Source organism: Notothenia rossii (assembly GCF_949606895.1).
Source record: "Notothenia rossii genome assembly, chromosome: 5".
NCBI lineage: Eukaryota > Metazoa > Chordata > Actinopteri > Perciformes > Nototheniidae > Notothenia > Notothenia rossii.
The window spans coordinates 28403238-28423541 of record NC_136903.1 but is presented as its reverse complement, the minus strand read 5'-3'; the positions used below and the strand labels follow the sequence as shown (position 1 = coordinate 28423541).

Genomic DNA, 20304 nt, shown 5'->3' with positions numbered 1-20304 from the left:
CTTACGACAATTTGTGAGGTTGGTATTTCACAATTCCTGTACCTTGGGTTAGTCAAAATTACGCTACTTTTCCTCCGGAGGCTTTTGGGACACATGACAAAACTGAATAAGTCATTCAATAGTTCAGTAAAATCAAATCAATAATCAGATTGGATTTATTGTCAAACTGATCATGCACTTAACCTATGATTCAAACTATAAATGGTATGTTTAAAATAATAAAGCACACAACCACACATCACACAAAATCCTCAGGTGCTAAGCAAATATAACCCAAATGGAAATTTGACTTGGACTGCGTCTATATGTCTTTAATGAAATAGTGTCCTGCCATATCGTAACTACAATTAATTAAAGACATAATGACACATTTAGAACAGATTTTTTGTCATTTTTGCCTGATCTGGAGTATTTATTATTTACTAAGTCTCTTAATGTGACTTTAATATTCTTGAAATGTTTTGCAAAGAACACAGTGCACAATGTACTGTTAACAAGCTGTTTAGATGATGATTTCTTTAGGTGTCATATTGAAAAAAAATCTGAAAACACCTTTTGCAAATCTAGAGGCTAGACTTATACACTTTTTGTTAGGCTAGACTAACAAAGCCATCCCACAATCTTGAAACTCCCCTTTTTGCTTAAGGTCGTCTCCCAAGGGAGGACTCGAATCAGAGAAATAACAGCTTCACTCAGACTTCAACATGAGCCAATGTTTCTACACATGGTCAGCTGAATGACCCACTTCTTGAATATCTTTGTTCAATTCTCTTGTGGAAAGACCTCATTCGATAAATTCTGTTTCTACATACACTTGAGCTCCAAAAAGAAGGCCGTTTTGTATCGTGTTTTTAATTTGCATTAACAGTTCTTGTTTTACAAAGAAATTCTTAATTCACAAAATTGGCCTTTGTATATTAATTACTTACTTCATGCTATATTGAATTCTTGAAGGAAAAATGTATCTTTTACCACGCATGCCTCCACGGTGAATGAAAATTAAAGAAAACGAGAAAGTTCTCGATGAATTGAAGAAAACAGGGGCGGCGTTTAACAACAGAAAAATACATTAAAAACATCTGCAGTCGTGTAATTGAATCCAAGTCTCATTCATCAGGTCATTGTTAAATCCAGCCCCCATTTACCTCAGTTTATCAACAATGTTCTCAGTTTCTTTGATTCTTTGTTTACTGGGAGAAAGCATGTGAGAACAACACAGTTTTCTTTAAGAATTGAAGGTATAGCACAGGATCATTTGTAAGTGATGGTCATTTTGTGGGTGAAGTATTCTTTTAATAACAGCTGAAATGCTTGTACTTGATGTCCTCCAGTGGTGCAGAAGTGTAATCAGGCATGAGACAATAAATCATCACTGGGTGTACTCCAAGATGCACACCCAACAGTGATGCTGTGTTTAAGTTAATCTTAAATAAGTGGTTGAGTCAGATGGTGGAAAAGTCATTATAATGTTTATCTGTAAAACACAGCAAAGAGGTAAAACTCATAGTTCACTTGGCATGTTATCCAGACTCAGATATTTATCTGATGATTAGGCCGGCTTTGCGAGGCTAAGACAGGTCTCAAGCAGAAGCAGACACGATTGGGGATAAACTATCAAGCAACAGTCAGCTTCTTTTTGAGATTAAGCATCATTTCCCTTTAAACATCGCCATTACAGGACCTGTCACCTCAAGATCCTCTCTGTGTGATCGGTCTCTGTCTTCAAAGTCTCTGGTTCTGCGTCGAGCCTCTTCAAAGGCTGCCTGGGCCAAAGCGTCCTCTTGCTGCAGGCACAGGCACAGGCACAGGCACACACGCACACACACACACACACACACACACACACACACACACACACACACACACACACACACACACACACACACACACACACACACACACACACACACACACACACACACACACACCACACCCACACCCACACACACACACACACACACACACACACACACACACACACACACACACACACACACAGATAAAGAGTGAGATGAGACAGGGGAAGATGTGGTTTTTCTATTCATGCACACCATCCTGGTCTCATTCCCAGGGCGTCAAGTAGCAACATTTTGTCCCACCCCTTGAAGTCTGATCCCGATTATGAAGGCACCTTTTAATGTTATAATGAGATGCATAGAAAACCTGATGTAGTGATAAAGTTGGTTTAGGAGGGAGTTATTTCAAAGATGTTACTTGACTGATTTTTTTTTTTACCCAAACCACAATCTTACCCTTTACCTAACCTAGTTATTTTGTTTCAATACAGAACAATAACCACTGCTGGTTAGACACATAGGGCTACTCATTATATTAAAATGTGAACCCAAGGAGTACTGACCAAGTGTTTGTATGTGACGAGTTGAGAATTAGAATGGGTTGTTCACACCAAAAGACATAAATCAGTCTGCATGCGTGTGCTGTGTTACCTGCGCCCTCTCTTCATCCAGTTCCAGGTATCCCATCCCATCCAGTCTCTGTAGGTCAATCCAGCCTCTCCAGGTCACACACACCCCGTTCAAAATCATGGGAGCCTTTAAATAGACCTGGATGGAGAGAGAGTGAGAGAGAGAGATTAATGCCAAAAACAGATATATATATTTTTTTTTTATGCAACATCACTGCAGCACTGACCTGCTTTGATTTAAAATGTGTCCAGTTTTTGTTATTCATAAGGTGTTAATATGGCAAAAAGTGACATCTAGAATGTACCAAAAGACATAGATCTGACGCTGTCCACAACTATATAACATTTAATTTGGCAAGCAATACCTTTCCAATAAAATAACAGGTTAAAATGAAAATTGAGAATCTTAAAAAGCTCTTTGCTCCCGGGATGGAAGCCATCCCAACCTCGCTATTAGTGCTGTGAAAAAGGAAAAACCACCAACTACGTCAACACCTCTCCAGTACAATTGAGGGTTAGACTTCTAAATCACTGACAGACACACACACTTTGACATTCATGTACATGTGCCCATGTGCACAACCCATGTAGGTAAGTGCGTTTTCGTAAGGGAGTGCAACCATACATGTGTAAAATGTATGTCATTGTGCTTGCCGCTGCAGGATGTCAGTCCAGTGTTTTGGGCTAATAGGCATTTTGTATTGGACTAAATACACAAAAAGTGGTCAAAAATAAATATCATGTGCCTAATAAACATCTTTATCATTTGTATTTGAGTGTGTATTTGAGTGTGTGTGTGTTTGTGTGTGTGTGTGTGTGTGTGTGTGTGTGTGTGTGTGTTTTATTTTAAAATGGCCATTGCCGTCTATGACTTTTTCACAGACTGCCAGCTAAAATACGACTTTGTGGTATCTAATCCTTGGTAATAACTTAATTTGTTTCCTGGAAATAAATGTGATGCTGTGTTGATGTTCATGTGACTTCAGTTCAATCCGATATATCCAAACAAAGTGCAAAACAACATTTCAGCAGGCTCTTTTTTCCTCGGTTTTGTCAGACCGTGTGAGTTTATGTTTTGCCTGTTTGTGAGAGGGAGAGCAGAACAGTTGGACAATGAGCAGTGATAAAAAGAGTTATCCATTTTAATCCTTTTCTGTTATTCTTGTACAGCACAGTTAGCCCATCAACAGTGTCAGACAGACAGAGGAGGCACAGACTTGGTCTCTTTCTCCACTCCTGATTATATAACATGGCTATGGCTCTATTTCAGAAGGGCAGCAATGTAACGAGAACATTATTTAAGTATGGCCGAATCTGTGTATGTTCATAAGATGAGGAAATGTACACATATGATCACAGAACCATTTATCTTAGTACATTTGAGCTGCAGCAGTGTAGATTACTCTAAACTAATATTAGTTAGTTAAAGGTAAGTAAGTAGGTCATTTTGGAGAAACCAGCTCGAGTACGCTAAAATGTGAAAATACACAGCCGGAAAAAATCTGCCACTTCCTTATAGAGCCCCTCCTCCAACACACACGAACGCGCACATGACCAATGAGGGCACGAGAAAAGTTTGTGCACAGATGGAAGGCTGACAGGCAGGTAGGCCATCCAGTTAATTTAGCCGCGGGCCGACTCAGATGATTGGTCGTGCTTTTTACAGTATTACGGCTTCTACAGATGACATTTTTTATGGATTTTTTGTCAAAGCACTTCAGATATTCATTGCTATCGGGATGTTAAGAGCATTCCATGGAATATAACAAAAAGTGTATCTCGAGCCGGTTCCTCAAACTTACCTACCCAACCTTTAACTAGCTATTCAAGTAATCATTAGTAATGAGCATTTAGCAGCTTACAAGCTAGACATTTATCTGCCAAAAGTTGGTTGAGACCAAAGCAGAGCTAAAAGACGAGTTGCCAGAAACATAAGCATCATCAAAACGACGCTTATGTTTGTGAGCAAAAAAATGAAACAGATTTACCGAAGCAATGCTTTGATTAGCCTTTCAAAAAGAGCTGTATAAACGTGTCTCTCAACCTAAAATATTATCCAAACCTTGCTTAAGTGTGACACAGTTGCTGTCTTAAATTCCTTACTTTTTCTTCCTCTTTCCCACGATACACTGATTTCCATGGGGAAGAGACAACACACAGTGAGAGGCAAGGAAACACACTCAGACTATTTTTCCCAGGGTAGAAAGTTATAGGTGGTATTTTTAACTGAGTAAATAAATATTTAGGAATTCATTTAAAAAATGAAACACTACCTTCAAAAAGGGGATACACCCAGTTAAATGGATTCGTCTGTGTAACACTGGGCAAACTTCATGTTCCTACATTTTTATTCAGGCTATTTTTGGACAGCCTTGCATAGGGACTTCTTTTACCGCAGCTACCCACACTGCACCGGGGTTCCAGGGGAGACCGCACTCCAAGAGACTGTGGGTTTTTTGTGTTTATTCAAGTGAATGTGTGTGTGTGTGTGTGTGTGTGTGTGTGTGTGTGTGTGTGTGTGTGTGTGTGTGTGTGTGTGTGTGTGTGTGTGTGTGTGTGTGTGTGTGTGTGTGTGTGTGTGTGTGTGTGTGTGTGTGTGTGTGTGTGTGACAGAGAGAGATGTGTAAGGGAAAGATGGCTTCTACATCTGTGGGGCTGCATGTTGCTTTTAAAGGAAACTCCATTTGGCTTGACAGGCAAAGTGTGTGTGTGTGTGTGTGTGTGTGTGTGTGTGTGTGTGTGTGTGTGTGTGTGTGTGTGCGTGCGTGCGTGCGTGCGTGCGTGCGTGCGTGCGTGCGTGCGTGCGTGCGTGCGTGCGTGCGTGCGTGTGTGTGTGTGTGGAAACGGCCCAACCACAGACTTCCTCTGAGAGAGAACCATGTCAAACCCCCACATCCATTTACCAACACACACTCACACGAAGACAGAAGAACTCTCACACACTACAGCACACTGTGAATAAGAAAGATAGAGAATGAAATTCAGTGGAAATTATACTTTTTAAAACCAAGAGCAAGTTTTGTAAAGCTCTAGGTGTCAGAGACCATGTGGGAAAACGTGTGTTGTTCTACTGATTTGTATTTACCTGTAGTAATTCTGTTGAGAAGATTTCTAAATTAAAGTTAAGAACATCTTGACAATAGTATAAACTGCCCTGTTAATGTATCATGTTAGCTTTATCTAAAATGCAGATTACAATTCTAACCTTTTGCAGATAAATGTGAACATAAAAACATTTGATAATCCAATGAAATGTTATAATGAACGGTTAAACTTTCTTCTGATAATTGTAAATGTAAATTTCACATTTGTTGCCCTGTGTTCTTCTTTAGATTCAGTTTTGCTCACTAAATGCATCATGTGTTTCCATGAGCTCTAACAAATGTGCCAAATTCATTTCCTTCCTCATTTGAGTAGCTGTTATTTTTGTACTTTAAATCCATCCATCAAATCCATGATTAGGATCCAATGATTCTGGTGTGTCCTCTCTCTGTGCATGTGCATACTCTAAAAACACAATAAGGACCCACTTATAGTCAAAAAGAAGAGGTCACTTAATAGTTTAAAGGTGATAGCCTGAAACATTTAATAACGGTTTTACTATTATTTGTGTACCTGTTCTTACAGACATGCATGCACTGGGCTCTTACGTCATCCATTCCTGTGAGTGTGAACCTGAACATTTAGATCACATCTCCGTTGACAGTATTCTGCAGTCAACATGACGTGATGAGCATATTGCAAAGCATCAAAACTTAAATGTGGGTGATTTTAGTGCTCAAATTAAGGCTGAAGGACTTTATTGTTCAACATAATTTACCTCAAGTCATTTGTAGTGTAGAGTCAAAGGATGAAGTTCCAAATACACAACATAATGTCCTCTTTCTTTTTGGTTGAGCAAAGACTTCCTTCTGCAATCAGTGAGTACTGTAGCTGCAGTCTCGTGATTCAATGCAGACAATTTTTTTCCCTGTGAATTCTGAGCACAAACGGGCCTCATAAACCAATTGTTTATAAGAAGAAACGTATTCTTAACAGCGACATAGACCATTTTTACAAGTGACTGATGTATTTTCGGATATATTCTTAGGTTAGAGGTTCTTACAACAGAATCTACTTTCACTCAAGAGCACACTTTTGTAGGCTGACGTAACACTTTAACATTGATTCAGTGAAAGCATCCCATACCTATGTCCATGCACTACTGACAATATGTCATATGAATCTTGTTTGGCATTCACTTCTCCATCCTCTTGCGACTTCTGTTTGAACATTTCAATTTCTGTGTGCACACTGCCCTGCAGTTGAAAGCCTTTATATTTGGGTTGGTGGGGTGTCTACCTGCTAACAAGGATCTGGCACACTTTTCAATGGGCTTCATCATCGAACAATCTGTCATGACTCTGAAATAGACTTTTCTGAGAAGATATTATGGATAAGGCCCAATTTTGTATTTCTTCCACTTTAAACCAAAACCTCTGCCGGGCAAAGATGTGAACTTAGGCCGTACACCAACCTATTCCTTTTGATCTAGACTCCTCCAAGTTACTGTAAGTACTTCCTACTGTGTGTGTGTGTGTGTGTGTGTGTGTGTGTGTGTGTGTGTGTGTGTGTGTGTGTGTGTGTGTGTGTGTGTGTGTGTGTGTGTGTGTGTGTGTGTGTGTGAAGCAGTGGGCATGCTGACTAGATGGTTGGCATCAGGCTGAATGAGACACAGTATGCCAACACATCCCGCTACATCTGCGTCACGCACTGACTACCAACACACTTTCTGATGCACACACACCCTACACACCACACACGCACACACAAATACACACACACACACACAGCAATGCCCACGAGGTGTGCGAACACAATGGGCTACTGTGTTTTCAGCCTCGTGAGTTGTGGCAGTCTGTCTCTCCCACACACACATGCAAGCGCAAACAGTCACACACTGATAAACACATTCAAATAAACAACAGCACAATGTATTACCAGCACCATTATGTCTATACTGTATGTGTGTGTGCGAGTGTGTTTGCACATTTAGAATAAGAATCTGTGTGTATGTGTGTGTTATTCACACAATAAACAGCTGTCTGAGTCAGCAGCCAGCACAGGCAACTCAGGCTCTCTACTTTTTCTTTCTTTCTTCCTCATTATCCTTCCATGTGTCTTATCAGATCAATAATATCACCATCCTCTTCTCTTGTCTCCAGAAAGTCATTCAATCATTTAATTAAAGAAAAGGTAATAAATGACCAGAAACAAAATAAAAAACAGCATCAGGATTGCTGCCAGGACAATATGGCACTGTACTTCACATCACATGTTCCATTTCCACAGCACACTGACAAACACATTAACTCACAGCTTCTCTTTCACAGCCAACAACAAAGACATAATCCCTCCACTGAATACAACTCCAACAACAACGCCATGCTTTCATTTCCTGCAGTTATAAAAAAATGTAGGACATGAAGGTTAGATGAAATGACCACTGTTTCAACATCAACAGAGAAGCAAAGATGGGTAGATTATCAAGAAGCATGAAAATGATGTTTTTAGATTCCTCGCAAACAAAACATAACTCAAGTAATGTAATAGCATTACCATATAAGAAACAACTCTTTCTGGTAGGGCTGCACGACATTGACAAATTATCAACATAATATAAAAAAAATACATATATTGTTTCTATTTTAAACATCGCACAGACAATAATTTGAGCGCAAACATAAATTAAATAAAATAGATCTATTTTTACAATGCTTGTGGCACAATCATTTGGCTCCGATGAACACAAATTGAGTCTCATATGAATTGGATACATATAATAATCATAATATTAACTAATAATAAATTATATTAAATCATTTACCATTATTATTATTATTTTTTTAATTATTATTATTATATATTTGTTGGTAGTATAATAATAATAATAATAATTATAATATGTAACAAATGCATATGAGGTGTATTATTATTAATCATGCTAGGGCCGTGTGATAGGGATGAAATCGTCCAATGTGGTTTTGGTAACTTTCTTTTGAGGAAAGATTATAGAGCAATTATTATGAAGAGGAATTGACAATTACTAGCAAAAGAGAGAAAGGGAAGGAAAGAGACAGAAAGAGGAAGGTGTAGCTGTGATAAGTCTATGTGTGTGTATAATTGTGCCAGGTGTGAGAGCCGGTGGAGATACAGCATGTGACTGGCCTGCTGTTTTTAATCCCACGCACACACACACACACACACACACACACACACACACACACACACACACACACACACACACACACACACACACACACACACACACACACACACACACACACACACACACACACACACACACACACACACACACACACACACACACACACACACACACACACACACACACACACACACACACACTCTCTCTCTCTCTCTCTCTCTCTCACACACACACACACACACACACACACACACACACACACACACACACACACACACACACACACACACACACACACACACACACACACACACACACACACACACACACACACACACACACAGGTATAATAGTACGGGACTCTCCACTGCATGGTCACTCTCTCTGGTTCTGCTTCCCACCCTGTAATTATAAAGGCTGCAAAACCACATACCTGACACCTGATAAGTGATAATGTTGAATACTGTTCTGCTGCTTACTGTGTACTGCTAAAATACTCATTGCTTATTTGATTTTTTTTTAAAAACATTGTAACTTTATGTTGTTAAATTAAAAGCCAATTGAGGGCCGTTTTTAGATGTGTTTTCAATTTAAAAGAAACATGAATAGTAATGCATAAATGTATGAAAGAAATTATCTAAAGGGGCACATTTCCACACCAACAATTATACATTTACGAAAATGCAAACTTGAGTATTCTAGAAGATTATAAAGTTATGTTGTGCCAGAATCTCTGAAATCCCCTGAGATTTAAGTCACACATTTATTGGAAAACCTCATGAAACCACAGTTAACACCAGTAAACAGGAAAGGCCACACATACACGTTAGTGCGGGCTGTATTTCTGTCAGAATTAGAGATTACAGTCCTTCTCCTTTGGCCTTTTTGTTGTGCTTCCACCAGATAAGGCCCCCTTTTTTGTGTTACTTTGATGTTTAAACTATTGTTACCAGTGCAGAACATTTTTCCTTAGACTGTCGGATAATCCTTACTTTCTCAAAGACCACTTGAATTACCATATGAAGGTTAACATTTTTGACAAATTACATAAAAAATATGTTGCCAACCATCCCCAGCTTTAATCTTTAAAGATTATTCATGTAAAGATAATTTATTTTTGAATATAACCCTCCTTTTCCGGATATGTAATTTATTTTCTTTCCCTACATTGGCCCTGATTGTTGAAGTTGAAGTTAATATTACTACAACAATAAAGAACAATATATTGTGCAGCACACACATCACAACACTTATCAAAGCGACAGTCAATTATGTTTTACTTCCAAGGAGTATTAGCCAGATGTTAAAGGAACAACATATGACTTTGGGTTGGTCTCTAGAAATCAAGAAGCATGTTTTGTTTTTGTTTTATTCATTGTCCTCCCTCTGAACCAATTTTGCTATAATAAACGTGTTGCCAGACTCATGACTCAAAATCGTATTCTTCCGTTCTGTCAGTTCTGTGTTTAGAATTGAAATACTGAAGACTCTTGTCAAGTCATAAGTTTTCTATTGCAAAGTAATTGTTCACTGGTTCACTGGCAGTTTGTATTTCCATTGTGAGTTGGCCCCGGCCCACGCAAAATCTCTAACTGCCTGTAGACACATAATGTGCATCAATGCTATGCAAAGTCATCTCTATGCACACAGAGGGGCCAAAAAACACTTTTTGTTCCTATGTCTTTCATGGGGATGGAAATGTCATGCAAATATATACACAGGCTGAAGATTGAGTTACAAAAACAGAGAGCGTGGGACAGAACATAAGGAGGAGAGTGTTGAGCAAAGATCACATGATTTCACTTCAAATAGACAAGCGTTAAACTCAAATGTACGTTAAACCGTGATTAGCTTAGTTTAAGACCAAGACCATAATGGCAATAAAACACTAAGGGCAGACTGGGCGTGTTCATCTATCCACCCCTTGTTATGCATATTTCACAATTGCAGCAGAAAAGAAAATATTCTAAAAACATCTGCGTTTATCTCAAAAAGAACATTAACACTTGAATGAGGTGTAAAAGTTGGTGTATTCATAAAATCTAAAAGCGAAAAAATGCAATGGAACCAGATGTGTAGTTTATTTGGGGTTACAGAGAGGAAGCATGTAAAAATCTAACAAAACTTCTGCTCTGCGGAATACACGATACATGTTTTCTTAATCTCTCTACCTGTAACTACAAAACGCTTTTAATCGCATATTTGTAATAGATGGAAACAAGCATTTTCCCAAATTTTCTTTTGACAATTTAATCAAAATGTGGTCAAAAATATTATAAATTTGGATGTAAACCTGGCTTGTGACTTATTATCGGCTCTTAAGGAACAAGTGGTATTTCTAGACAGGAGAGACAGAGACAGCTTTTTAGCATGCTTATTTCAGTGATTATCTTTGCAACACAATACGTAAATGGCTTTAATATCAACACTGTAATCTTTTTACATTCTGTTGGTCGTTAATTCGTGTTGTGAATGTTTAACTGAATTCCAAGCCAAATCTTAAAAATTGCAGCTTTCAGAGACAAGCACAAATGTTAAAGTCCAGGTGAGTAGTGCATTCCCCAGGTCCAGCTTAGCAGACACTTACTGGAAGAGAAGGTCTAAGAATAGAGAAATGGAGTAACACCCACATGCTGGTTTTCACACCAGACTGACCTCTCCCTACACAGTTTTCTATCTATTTGTTGTTGACCATGTATGCGTAAATGCACTTAGAGATTCTGTAACAAAGACATGATCCCACAATAAGAGCATATAAAAAGAGGACCTTGTCTGTGCCTGTGTGGCAGTGCATTATGGGAGTGGGTGTGGTCATTAATCTAAAGCCTGGAGCAGGGAATATGAAACCCTGTGGGAGGAGATGGCGACGGTACTGTGTGTGTTTGTGTGTGTGTACAGGGAAGAGGTTTTGAGGTGCATTCATGTCTTTTAACAGAGAGACTCCATAAGTCTGTGAGGCCACGAAGAAAGTTTACTTATGCTGATTGAAATTAAACAAGCTTACTGGACATTCACACGATGTACACAAAGTAAAACACACACACACATACACACACACACACACACACACACACACACACACACACACACACACACACACACACACACACACACACACACACACACACACACACACACACACACACACACACACACACACACACACACACACACACACACACACACACACACACACACACACACACACAGACTTGATGGTGATATGCTTGTGACACAGGAGAATCCTGGAAGCTTAAAGTTGATGACTAAATTACAGGGCAACAGAGGTGTCAGATAAGAAATTATCTGAGAGGGCTTTTCATCTCTGTCAACTGAAAGAGTTTTTTAATTTTGGGGGATAGAGGCTGAGATTACATGTTATCATGTCCATCAAAAGACTAAATGGAAAACATGCCGTTCCGACAATATGGATTGTCCCAATGTGATGATATGAATCAGTGGCGTAACTCAGAAGCGCCACATGTAGGCTATCAATAACAGCCTGCCCTGGCCTCAGACCACCACAGCCTGACAAAGGCACAGCGAACTAATCACACAATCACTTTACAGAATTAATTGAGATTTGGAGGACGATGTATGACAAAAAAAACTGTCTAATTTCATAAGTTTAGCCATTACATCTCCTTGTTCTCTCTTGTCCTTTCTCTTTTGAGCGCCGCTCTTGTGCTTTGGTTTGCTGTACATTATAAATGCAAGCTATTCAATTTTTGATGATGCTGCCGAACTTGCTGCTGCTAGCTACAGTACCTATAACTTTTGAGGTTGATTAAACTGTTCATTCGTCACGCAAGGTATCACATGACATGAAAGCAAGGTCATTGGACAGACAAATGACAAATTAATTTTTAATAATTTTTTTTTGCATGGGCCCCTGGCCGGCGATAGTTACGCCACTGATATGAATATGCTTAGTAAAAATATCTGTTTTTTCATAGTATACAGTATATACAATTTAACATTTCAAGGTGTGACGCTTAAGCACTTCACAGGTGAAATACAATATGATTATTAAATTAAAATAACAATTTGCCAGGACTTCAATGCTTAAAAAACCACTTTGGGTGCCGTGGAAAATCAGATGTATGTTCCGCAGCGACGGTAATAGTACCTCTACGTTTGGCCCAGCCTAACCATGCATCCATTCTTACCGCCACTAAGCAGCTAATGTTAGCTAATTGCTATGAGCGCCGCTGCAGCGTGAACTTAAAGTGGACCTATCATGCTATATTTGAAAAATATATTGTAGGGCCATACCTATAAAAAACATGTCTGTGATGTTTTTTGCTTAAAATACCAAACAGATCACCCATTGTAGCCATGCCTCATACTGCTCAAACCCCTCTTTTGCAGTGTTAATTTCCTCAACGAAAACTATGACGAACATTTTTCGTCAACGACCTTTTTTACATGACTAAGACGAGACGATGACAAGCTAAAAATAGATTCTTGATAACGAAAACTATGACGAAATGTATATTTAGTTTTCGTTGACGAGACGGGACTAAGGTGTTAATGGTGGACTATTGGACATTCAAAATGCAGCATACTTTCCCTCAAGTGTCCATCTTGTCTGTCAAAATGCATCTTACGTTTCTAACTTGCAATATCATTATTTCTGCTCTCTTCACTCCAGAAGAGCGATCTCCCTGTGTCTCTCTGTGTGCGGGGGGCGGGGCCTAACAGACATGCTGCAGCAGACACAGAGATCTGCCGGGGAAGGAGCGTTCAGAGAGTATAGAGACACATTTTGACTAAAAGTTGACTAAAATGTAATTTTTCATCGACTAAAAGTTGACTAACACGTTTTGAATTTTTTTGTCGACTAAAACTAGACTAAAACAACGAAGGATAGGAATGACTAAAATATGACTAAAACTAATAACCATTTTCGTCTAAAGACTAAGACTAAGACTAAATCAAAATTAACACTGCTCTTTTGCAGCCCCGCAAGAGAAACGCAGATTTTGGGTCCTTCGCTTGAAAAAAAAGAAAGAAGAGGAGGTGGAGCTAATGCCTGATCAGAATTCTACCGGAGATAAAGTAAAATTCGGTTGTGATAAAACGCCATCCTGTTTAAACCACGTCAAGGATTATTTCTGAAATAGTATGGAGCTCAAATGCTTTTTCTCTTTCAGGTTTATCACAAGGGGAGTTCTTTTTTTATTTCCTGCTTTTTAAACACATGTGCTCTTCAGTACAGGTTAGCTCTGAGTGTTAGCGAGGCTTGCTAATGTAAACAAAGACGTCCAAAACACGTCAGGCATTGTTTCTGATAGCAACTTTCTGTGGGTCCGCCGCCGCTATGACATCACAGCGGATGGACACGTCACAGCGGATGGAAATCTGTATCCGCTCGTTGTACACCCGTTTTTAAAAGATTTGGGTACAGAGGAAAAGAGAGAGGGTTTTATTTTCTGACACTGCGTGAGTTCCCCGACACACCGGGGACACAAATGTATGTATAAAGACATCACAAAGTATATTTTGCATGATAGTTCCCCTTTAAACTAGTGGTGTTACAATCAACACCATCCCGGCAGGAACTGTTTCTAGCAGACGCTGAAATAGACCGGACACCAGGCTTATGATAATTGATTCAAAAAAGTGTATTTGTGTGGAAGTAAATTGCAATCCCTAATCTTGCTACGGACCCCCTGCTTCCCCTCGAGTACCCCTGGGGGTCCCCGTATCTCCGGTTGGGAAACACTTCACTAGGACAACTCTATTTTGGGACAGAGAGACCGAAGATATAAGAAATAGGAAATGAAAGTAGGGTAATTACCTCATGTAGCATGTAGCCACGCTCAGTAACAATCTATAAAGCAACAAATCTTTCTGTACTGTATGTGTGTCCTTCACATATCTCGAGAATCGTTCATCTGATCTATTTTAACGTTGAAAGCTGTATTGCTGGGGACACAAGGGAGTGCTGTTTTAAATGTGATGCAAGTCTTAGCAAATCCCTTTTTTACTGGATTCTCTTGGTCCAGACCAATGTGAGTCCAAATGAGTTTTTCAGCTACTCTTTCTACACATTAGAGGAATCATTGGCAAACCTGCAGCGCATCTGTGGACAAAACAAACCTTTGGGATTGTTGATTTTCCATACAGTTTTCCTATGGTCCTCAAAGGGAGCTGAATTGCTGTAGGCAGGGCTTATATTACAAAACTCTCATAACTATAGAATGTTTTTCTTCAATTGTGACCACATTTGCTGGACGTGTAGAATAGATAACATACAAATACCAATATATGTGCTGTAAAAGTATTTTCTAACTAAAGGAAGGAATTCCTGTGTTATTGATTTATGTATGACCAATCAATTTCACACCTTCCAAGTGTTTTGCTGAAGACTGGTGGAGAGGGCTGTGTGTGATTTTAATCAGAGGGGCAGTTCTCGACAACTAAAACATGCACACAAGTTGGATGAAAATGTAAATTAATTATCAAATGTCATACAATCTATCACAACAGATGTTTGTACACAATTTTTAGGTAAATAAAGTTGCTGTTTGAATTCATATACAGGAAATGGTCTGAGAATGAGTGAAGCCATGTGTGTTCTCTGTTTGGTTTTTTAATTGAGTTCCTCCCTGACAAGCCACCCTCATCCATCATGAAGCTGACACTCGTCTGCTTCTCATTTTGTTCCCCCTTACCACTAATCTCTTTCTGTCTCTTTTGGCCTTTTTTAGGTTGTGTTTGCCGTTTATATTTTTGTGTGTTATTTTGTGCGCTGATATGCATATGTCAGGTTTAGCAATCAGTCTGGCGCCATCATCTCATCAGCATGCAGGGGTATTGCACAGAGCTCGCACACACACACACACACACACACACACACACACACACACACACACACACACACACACACACACACACACACACACACACACACACACACACACACACACACACACACACACACACACACACACACACACACACACACACACACACACACACACACACACACGCACACATCCCACTGGACCTCCTGTAGACAACAACTGTCAGGCCGTGGCAGAGATCTGTGTACGTTGCAACTTCTTCTCTTAATTACTGTCAAAGCTAAACCACACACATTTCGTTCAGCTTCACACACAGAAACAACCTTGAACAATGAAACTTACAGAGTAATTCCTGTGGTTTCAACCTGACGTCCTCTGATATGACCTTTCCACTGTGCCTATGGTTTCTCCTGGAGTCGATTTTTTGTTTTTGAACCGAACCCTAAAGTATCCATGACTGAAAAATAGTTTGAGGCCAGAAAAACTGCTTTGTTGAGACCTCTTAGCTCTGATACCTTGGGAGCAATGAAAAGGAGCATGTTTCACCAACAGCACTCAATCCTCTAACCTTATTTCTCTTTTCTTCTGAGTGTGGCACGTTCAGTACAGCATCCCAGGACCACATGTTACATTTGTACACACAGGGGAGGTGGTTAGGCAAGCTGGATAGATTAAGTGTGGGACAGGAAGGAAGGAAAGACCAGTTTTTGTTTAGCCTAAAGGGCACAGGAAGCATGGCAGTTTCTCCACACAAAGGAAACCACAAACACAATGATTTGGGTGACAATAGATTCCATGATAAAAGAGTTCATTCAAAAAATAAAGCAAAAACAAAACTTTTAATTAACATTTATGTCAAGAACCAAGGGAGGGCAGAGAGATAAGCTTCAGTCCCATTGTATAAGACAATATGGTGGTCTCAGTTCCGATAAGGAATCTATTACATTTTTAATAGATCTATACTCAAATAACTTAGAAAAATGTGAATCTTCATTTTTGTAATGACTATAATTCATATATCTGTTGCTTTGAAGTAATATACTGTCTTTAAACTCTAACACTCAAGCAGACTGCATTTGATATTGGCTGCTTATGCTACAATTCATTTTCTGGATTGGGTTAGTGTTTGCTTACAAGTTAGCATCTAACGCTAAAATTAACCTCGTCCACAGCTGGCTCCCATTAGCCTGCAACGACACTGAGAGCCTGTACTTCAACTCGTTCTCTCTGTATCTCACACACACACACACACACACACACACACACACACACACACACACACACACACACACACACACACACACACACACACACACACACACACACACACACACACACACACACACACACACACACACACACACACACACACACACACACACACCATATCCAGTTGCAAAGTTTAACCTGGCTGCGCTATCCTTATGGTTTGGCACAGTCTGTGTTTGAAAATGAAGGCGGGAAAGAGGGAGGAACGGAGGGGGAGAGTGAAACGAGGGAGGATAGAGGAGAGCGAAGGAGGGGAAAGTTACGCGAGCTACTGAGGGATATACCATGGTAACGAGAATGTAAGATAAAAAAGCATAACAAATGTAAAGAGGGAAGCCTGGATGAATGGAGGAGACAATAGTGTGGATGTCTATAAAAAATACCACGAGAATAAAGATACACAAGCAAAAGAAGGGAAGCTGAACGAAATGTGTGTGGTTTAGCTTTGACAGTAATTAAGAGAAGAAGTTGCAACGTACACAGATCTCTGCCACGGCCTGACAGTTGTTGTCTACAGGAGGTCCAGTGGGATGTGTGCGTGTGTGTGTGTGTGTGTGTGTGTGTGTGTGTGTGTGTGTGTGTGTGTGTGTGTGTGTGTGTGTGTGTGTGTGTGTGTGTGTGTGTGTGTGTGTGTGTGTGTGTGTGTGTGTGTGTGTGTGTGTGCATGACATTGAAGCTGGAATCCTTTTTGCAGGATCCTTTTTACACTTATGCACTATTACACGGCTCAAGGATCTGCACTGGAGTGACTTAATGAAGTTGTACACTTTCTACTTAACAGTATTTCTTGCCTGTCCTTCTATCCTTTATACATGTAAAGTAAACAAAAAAACACATAAGAAAACCCTGAAACTGTGTACTTTTAGTGTCTTTTAGTCTAGCTTCATGAAAAAGAGCGTTTCATATCTGGCGAAACGTGTTGAGAATCGCTGCTGCCCTAACAGAACCACTTTGAAACTGCTTTACATTGACGACTCCTAACCTCATTAAAACTTCATAGGTCTTTGAGCACCATTGAGGTGACAAAGAAGAAAGTATCAAGTTACACACACACACATTCACACACACCCAAACACACATGCATACTTCTCACTGGCTGCCAGTACACCATAAACATATTGTGCTACCAAAAACGCCCATACACACAAACACACACACACACACACATACTTTTCCCAACCATCGTGGCACTTGTGTTAAATAATTAACGGTGTGAGATTAGTCCGTCAGCCTTGGGGCATGGAGGTCCATCGATTCCCCAGAATGCATTTTTAATGAGCCGCCAGCCGGCATTCATTTCAGCTGGCTAGCGTCTTTGGAGGGCCCTATGACACACACACACACACACACACACACACACACACACACACACACAAACACACACACACACACACACACACACACACACACACACACACACACACACACACACACACACACACACACACACACACACACACACACACACACACACACACACACACACACACACACACACACACACACACACACACACACACACACACACAAAGTCCAGGCTTAGCGCCAGGGGAAACAATTAACATACACATAAACACAACAGCAGCAGTACCACCACTGCACCGTTCAGTGGATATCACCTTGACAACAACTTCAGACACATCTTCTGAGCTCTTTAAGTTGTTTAACTTTGATCTTGATTAAGAACAAGCAACTTACTAAGAAGCTCAGCAGGGATTTCACCGGTGTGATTGGGATCACCATATTTCAGAGTATGTTTGATGGATAATAGGAGACAACAAAGAGACCACAAATTACCCAGCATGTGTACTGGGACCAATCTCTGGGGCTGTGGAAGTGCCAAAAAACAAAGTTTCTTCAATTGCCATTTAAGGGCTGGTTCCAAAAAAGATCAATCTACGAGTATTATGTAAAAATACCCCATTTAACAACAATAAACATGCACTAACAAAGATCTATTTAACACCATTGAGATGGATCCCTCGTCTGTCGCTATCCACATGGTCTCTTTTCTTTTTCCTTGTTTATTGTTAAGTTTCTCTAAACTCTAAATGTGATTGATTTGTCTACAACATGGAACAAAAATATAGGTAATTCCTCAGTTCTTGACAACTGTAAATCTAATACACTTTTTATTACTCACCTGTTTGTTTGAATTGGAATAAGGCTTAAAGTTAACAAACACATTGACATGAGGTCGAAAGGTCGAAACTCAACATGGGTATTTATAAATTCACATTAGGTTTTTTGTCTCCATTAGGCGGGTGGACATTCATTTTCATTTCATAAAATGAAAGAGGAAAAGAGAGCCAAAGAACAGACAAAGATATATGTGTTTCTTCAAATGCTGTCATGTGTTCAAACAAAGGATGAATCAAGCACACATGACTAAAGCCATGAGCAAAACAGCAAAGACATTTTCAAATCCAATCTCTCTGCTGCAACTCAGACCATATGACCATTGCAAAAGGTGAAGAGCAACAGAGAGATACATGTGTGTGCTTATCTTGCACTTGTTCTACCTTTCCCGTCTCTCTCTCGAAGTCAACATACTCCCTCGCAGGAACCTGCCTCTGATCTCCGAGCAGGTTGGCTGCAAAGAACTGTAGAGAGAGGTTTGTACCTGTAGCTACAAAGGCCTGGAGAGGGAGAGAGAAAAAATGGAGAGAAAATAATATCAGTAAAAAGGACAGTAAAGAGCAGTTTCCAGAAAAGCTGCATTAGTGATATATATCCGTTATGGGGCAGAATGATTCAAATATAAACTCACAAACACAGCCCTGATATACTATTTGCTTTTTAAGGTATTTTGGCTGATGTCTTAAAAGACACTTTCATTACACTATCATTTTAGTTCTGTTTTGGTGTTTTAGGCTCTCTTCATCACACGCCTTGACTACTGCAACTCCCTCCTGGCTGGTCTACCTGCAAATGCCACCCGACCTCTACACCTCTACTTTGCTCCCTTCACTGGCTTCACTGGCTGCTTCAAGACACTGCTACTGTGAAGGGATCAGCCCCTTCCTACATCCAGGCCTTAGTTAAACCATACATTTCAACATGTGCACTTCATTCTGCTTCAGCCAATCTGCTTGCTACTCCATCACTGCTAGTGGGACCCAGGTACCCTTCAAAATCCCGCCTGTTTGCTATCCTGGCTCCTAAATGGTGGAATGAGCTCCGCAGGACAGCAGAAACTCTGCATATCTTCCGTTGCAAACTGAAAACCCAACCTTCTTTGAAAAAAGAAAAGAGTTAGCTTAGGCCTTGTAACTAATTCACCAGCATTAGCAATGGTATGACTTGAAGTGAATCTGCTCTTTCCTTGTTGTTCGGAGTTTGAGTCTTTATGGTTATTGCACTTATTGGATAGAAGCGTCGGCCAAAAGAAATGTATCCACCAAAGTCTCGTCAGCTGCTTGGACCGTGAACTTTTAGCTCTTGCTCTTTTATTGTGCTCAGAAACAGATGCTCTGCTTATGGTTGCTGATGAGAGCTTTGAGAGTCAAACACAATCTATGCACAGTTGGAGAACCGATGAGCTGAAAAGCTGCAGAGTGGGGTGTGATGTATTGGGTTCAGCACTATGA

At 40.0% G+C, this 20304-nt stretch overlaps 1 protein-coding gene across 5 annotated transcripts in view; it reads right to left on the bottom strand.

Annotated features, from left to right (window-relative positions):
- Positions 1-20304, bottom strand: part of cbfb (core-binding factor subunit beta) — a 39543-nt gene that overhangs the window by 11610 nt on the left and 7629 nt on the right. For 4 of the 5 annotated variants that reach the window (XM_079683281.1, XM_079683278.1, XM_079683279.1 and 1 more), the window contains exons 3-5: positions 19237-19353; positions 2448-2564; positions 1689-1784 (exon numbers count right to left, since the gene is read on the bottom strand). In XM_079683281.1, coding sequence (XP_079539407.1) covers positions 1689-1784; positions 2448-2564; positions 19237-19353 — 330 coding nt within the window. The remainder of the gene's footprint in view (positions 1-1688; positions 1785-2447; positions 2565-19236; positions 19354-20304) is intronic. The other variant, XM_079683282.1, reaches the window with a different exon arrangement.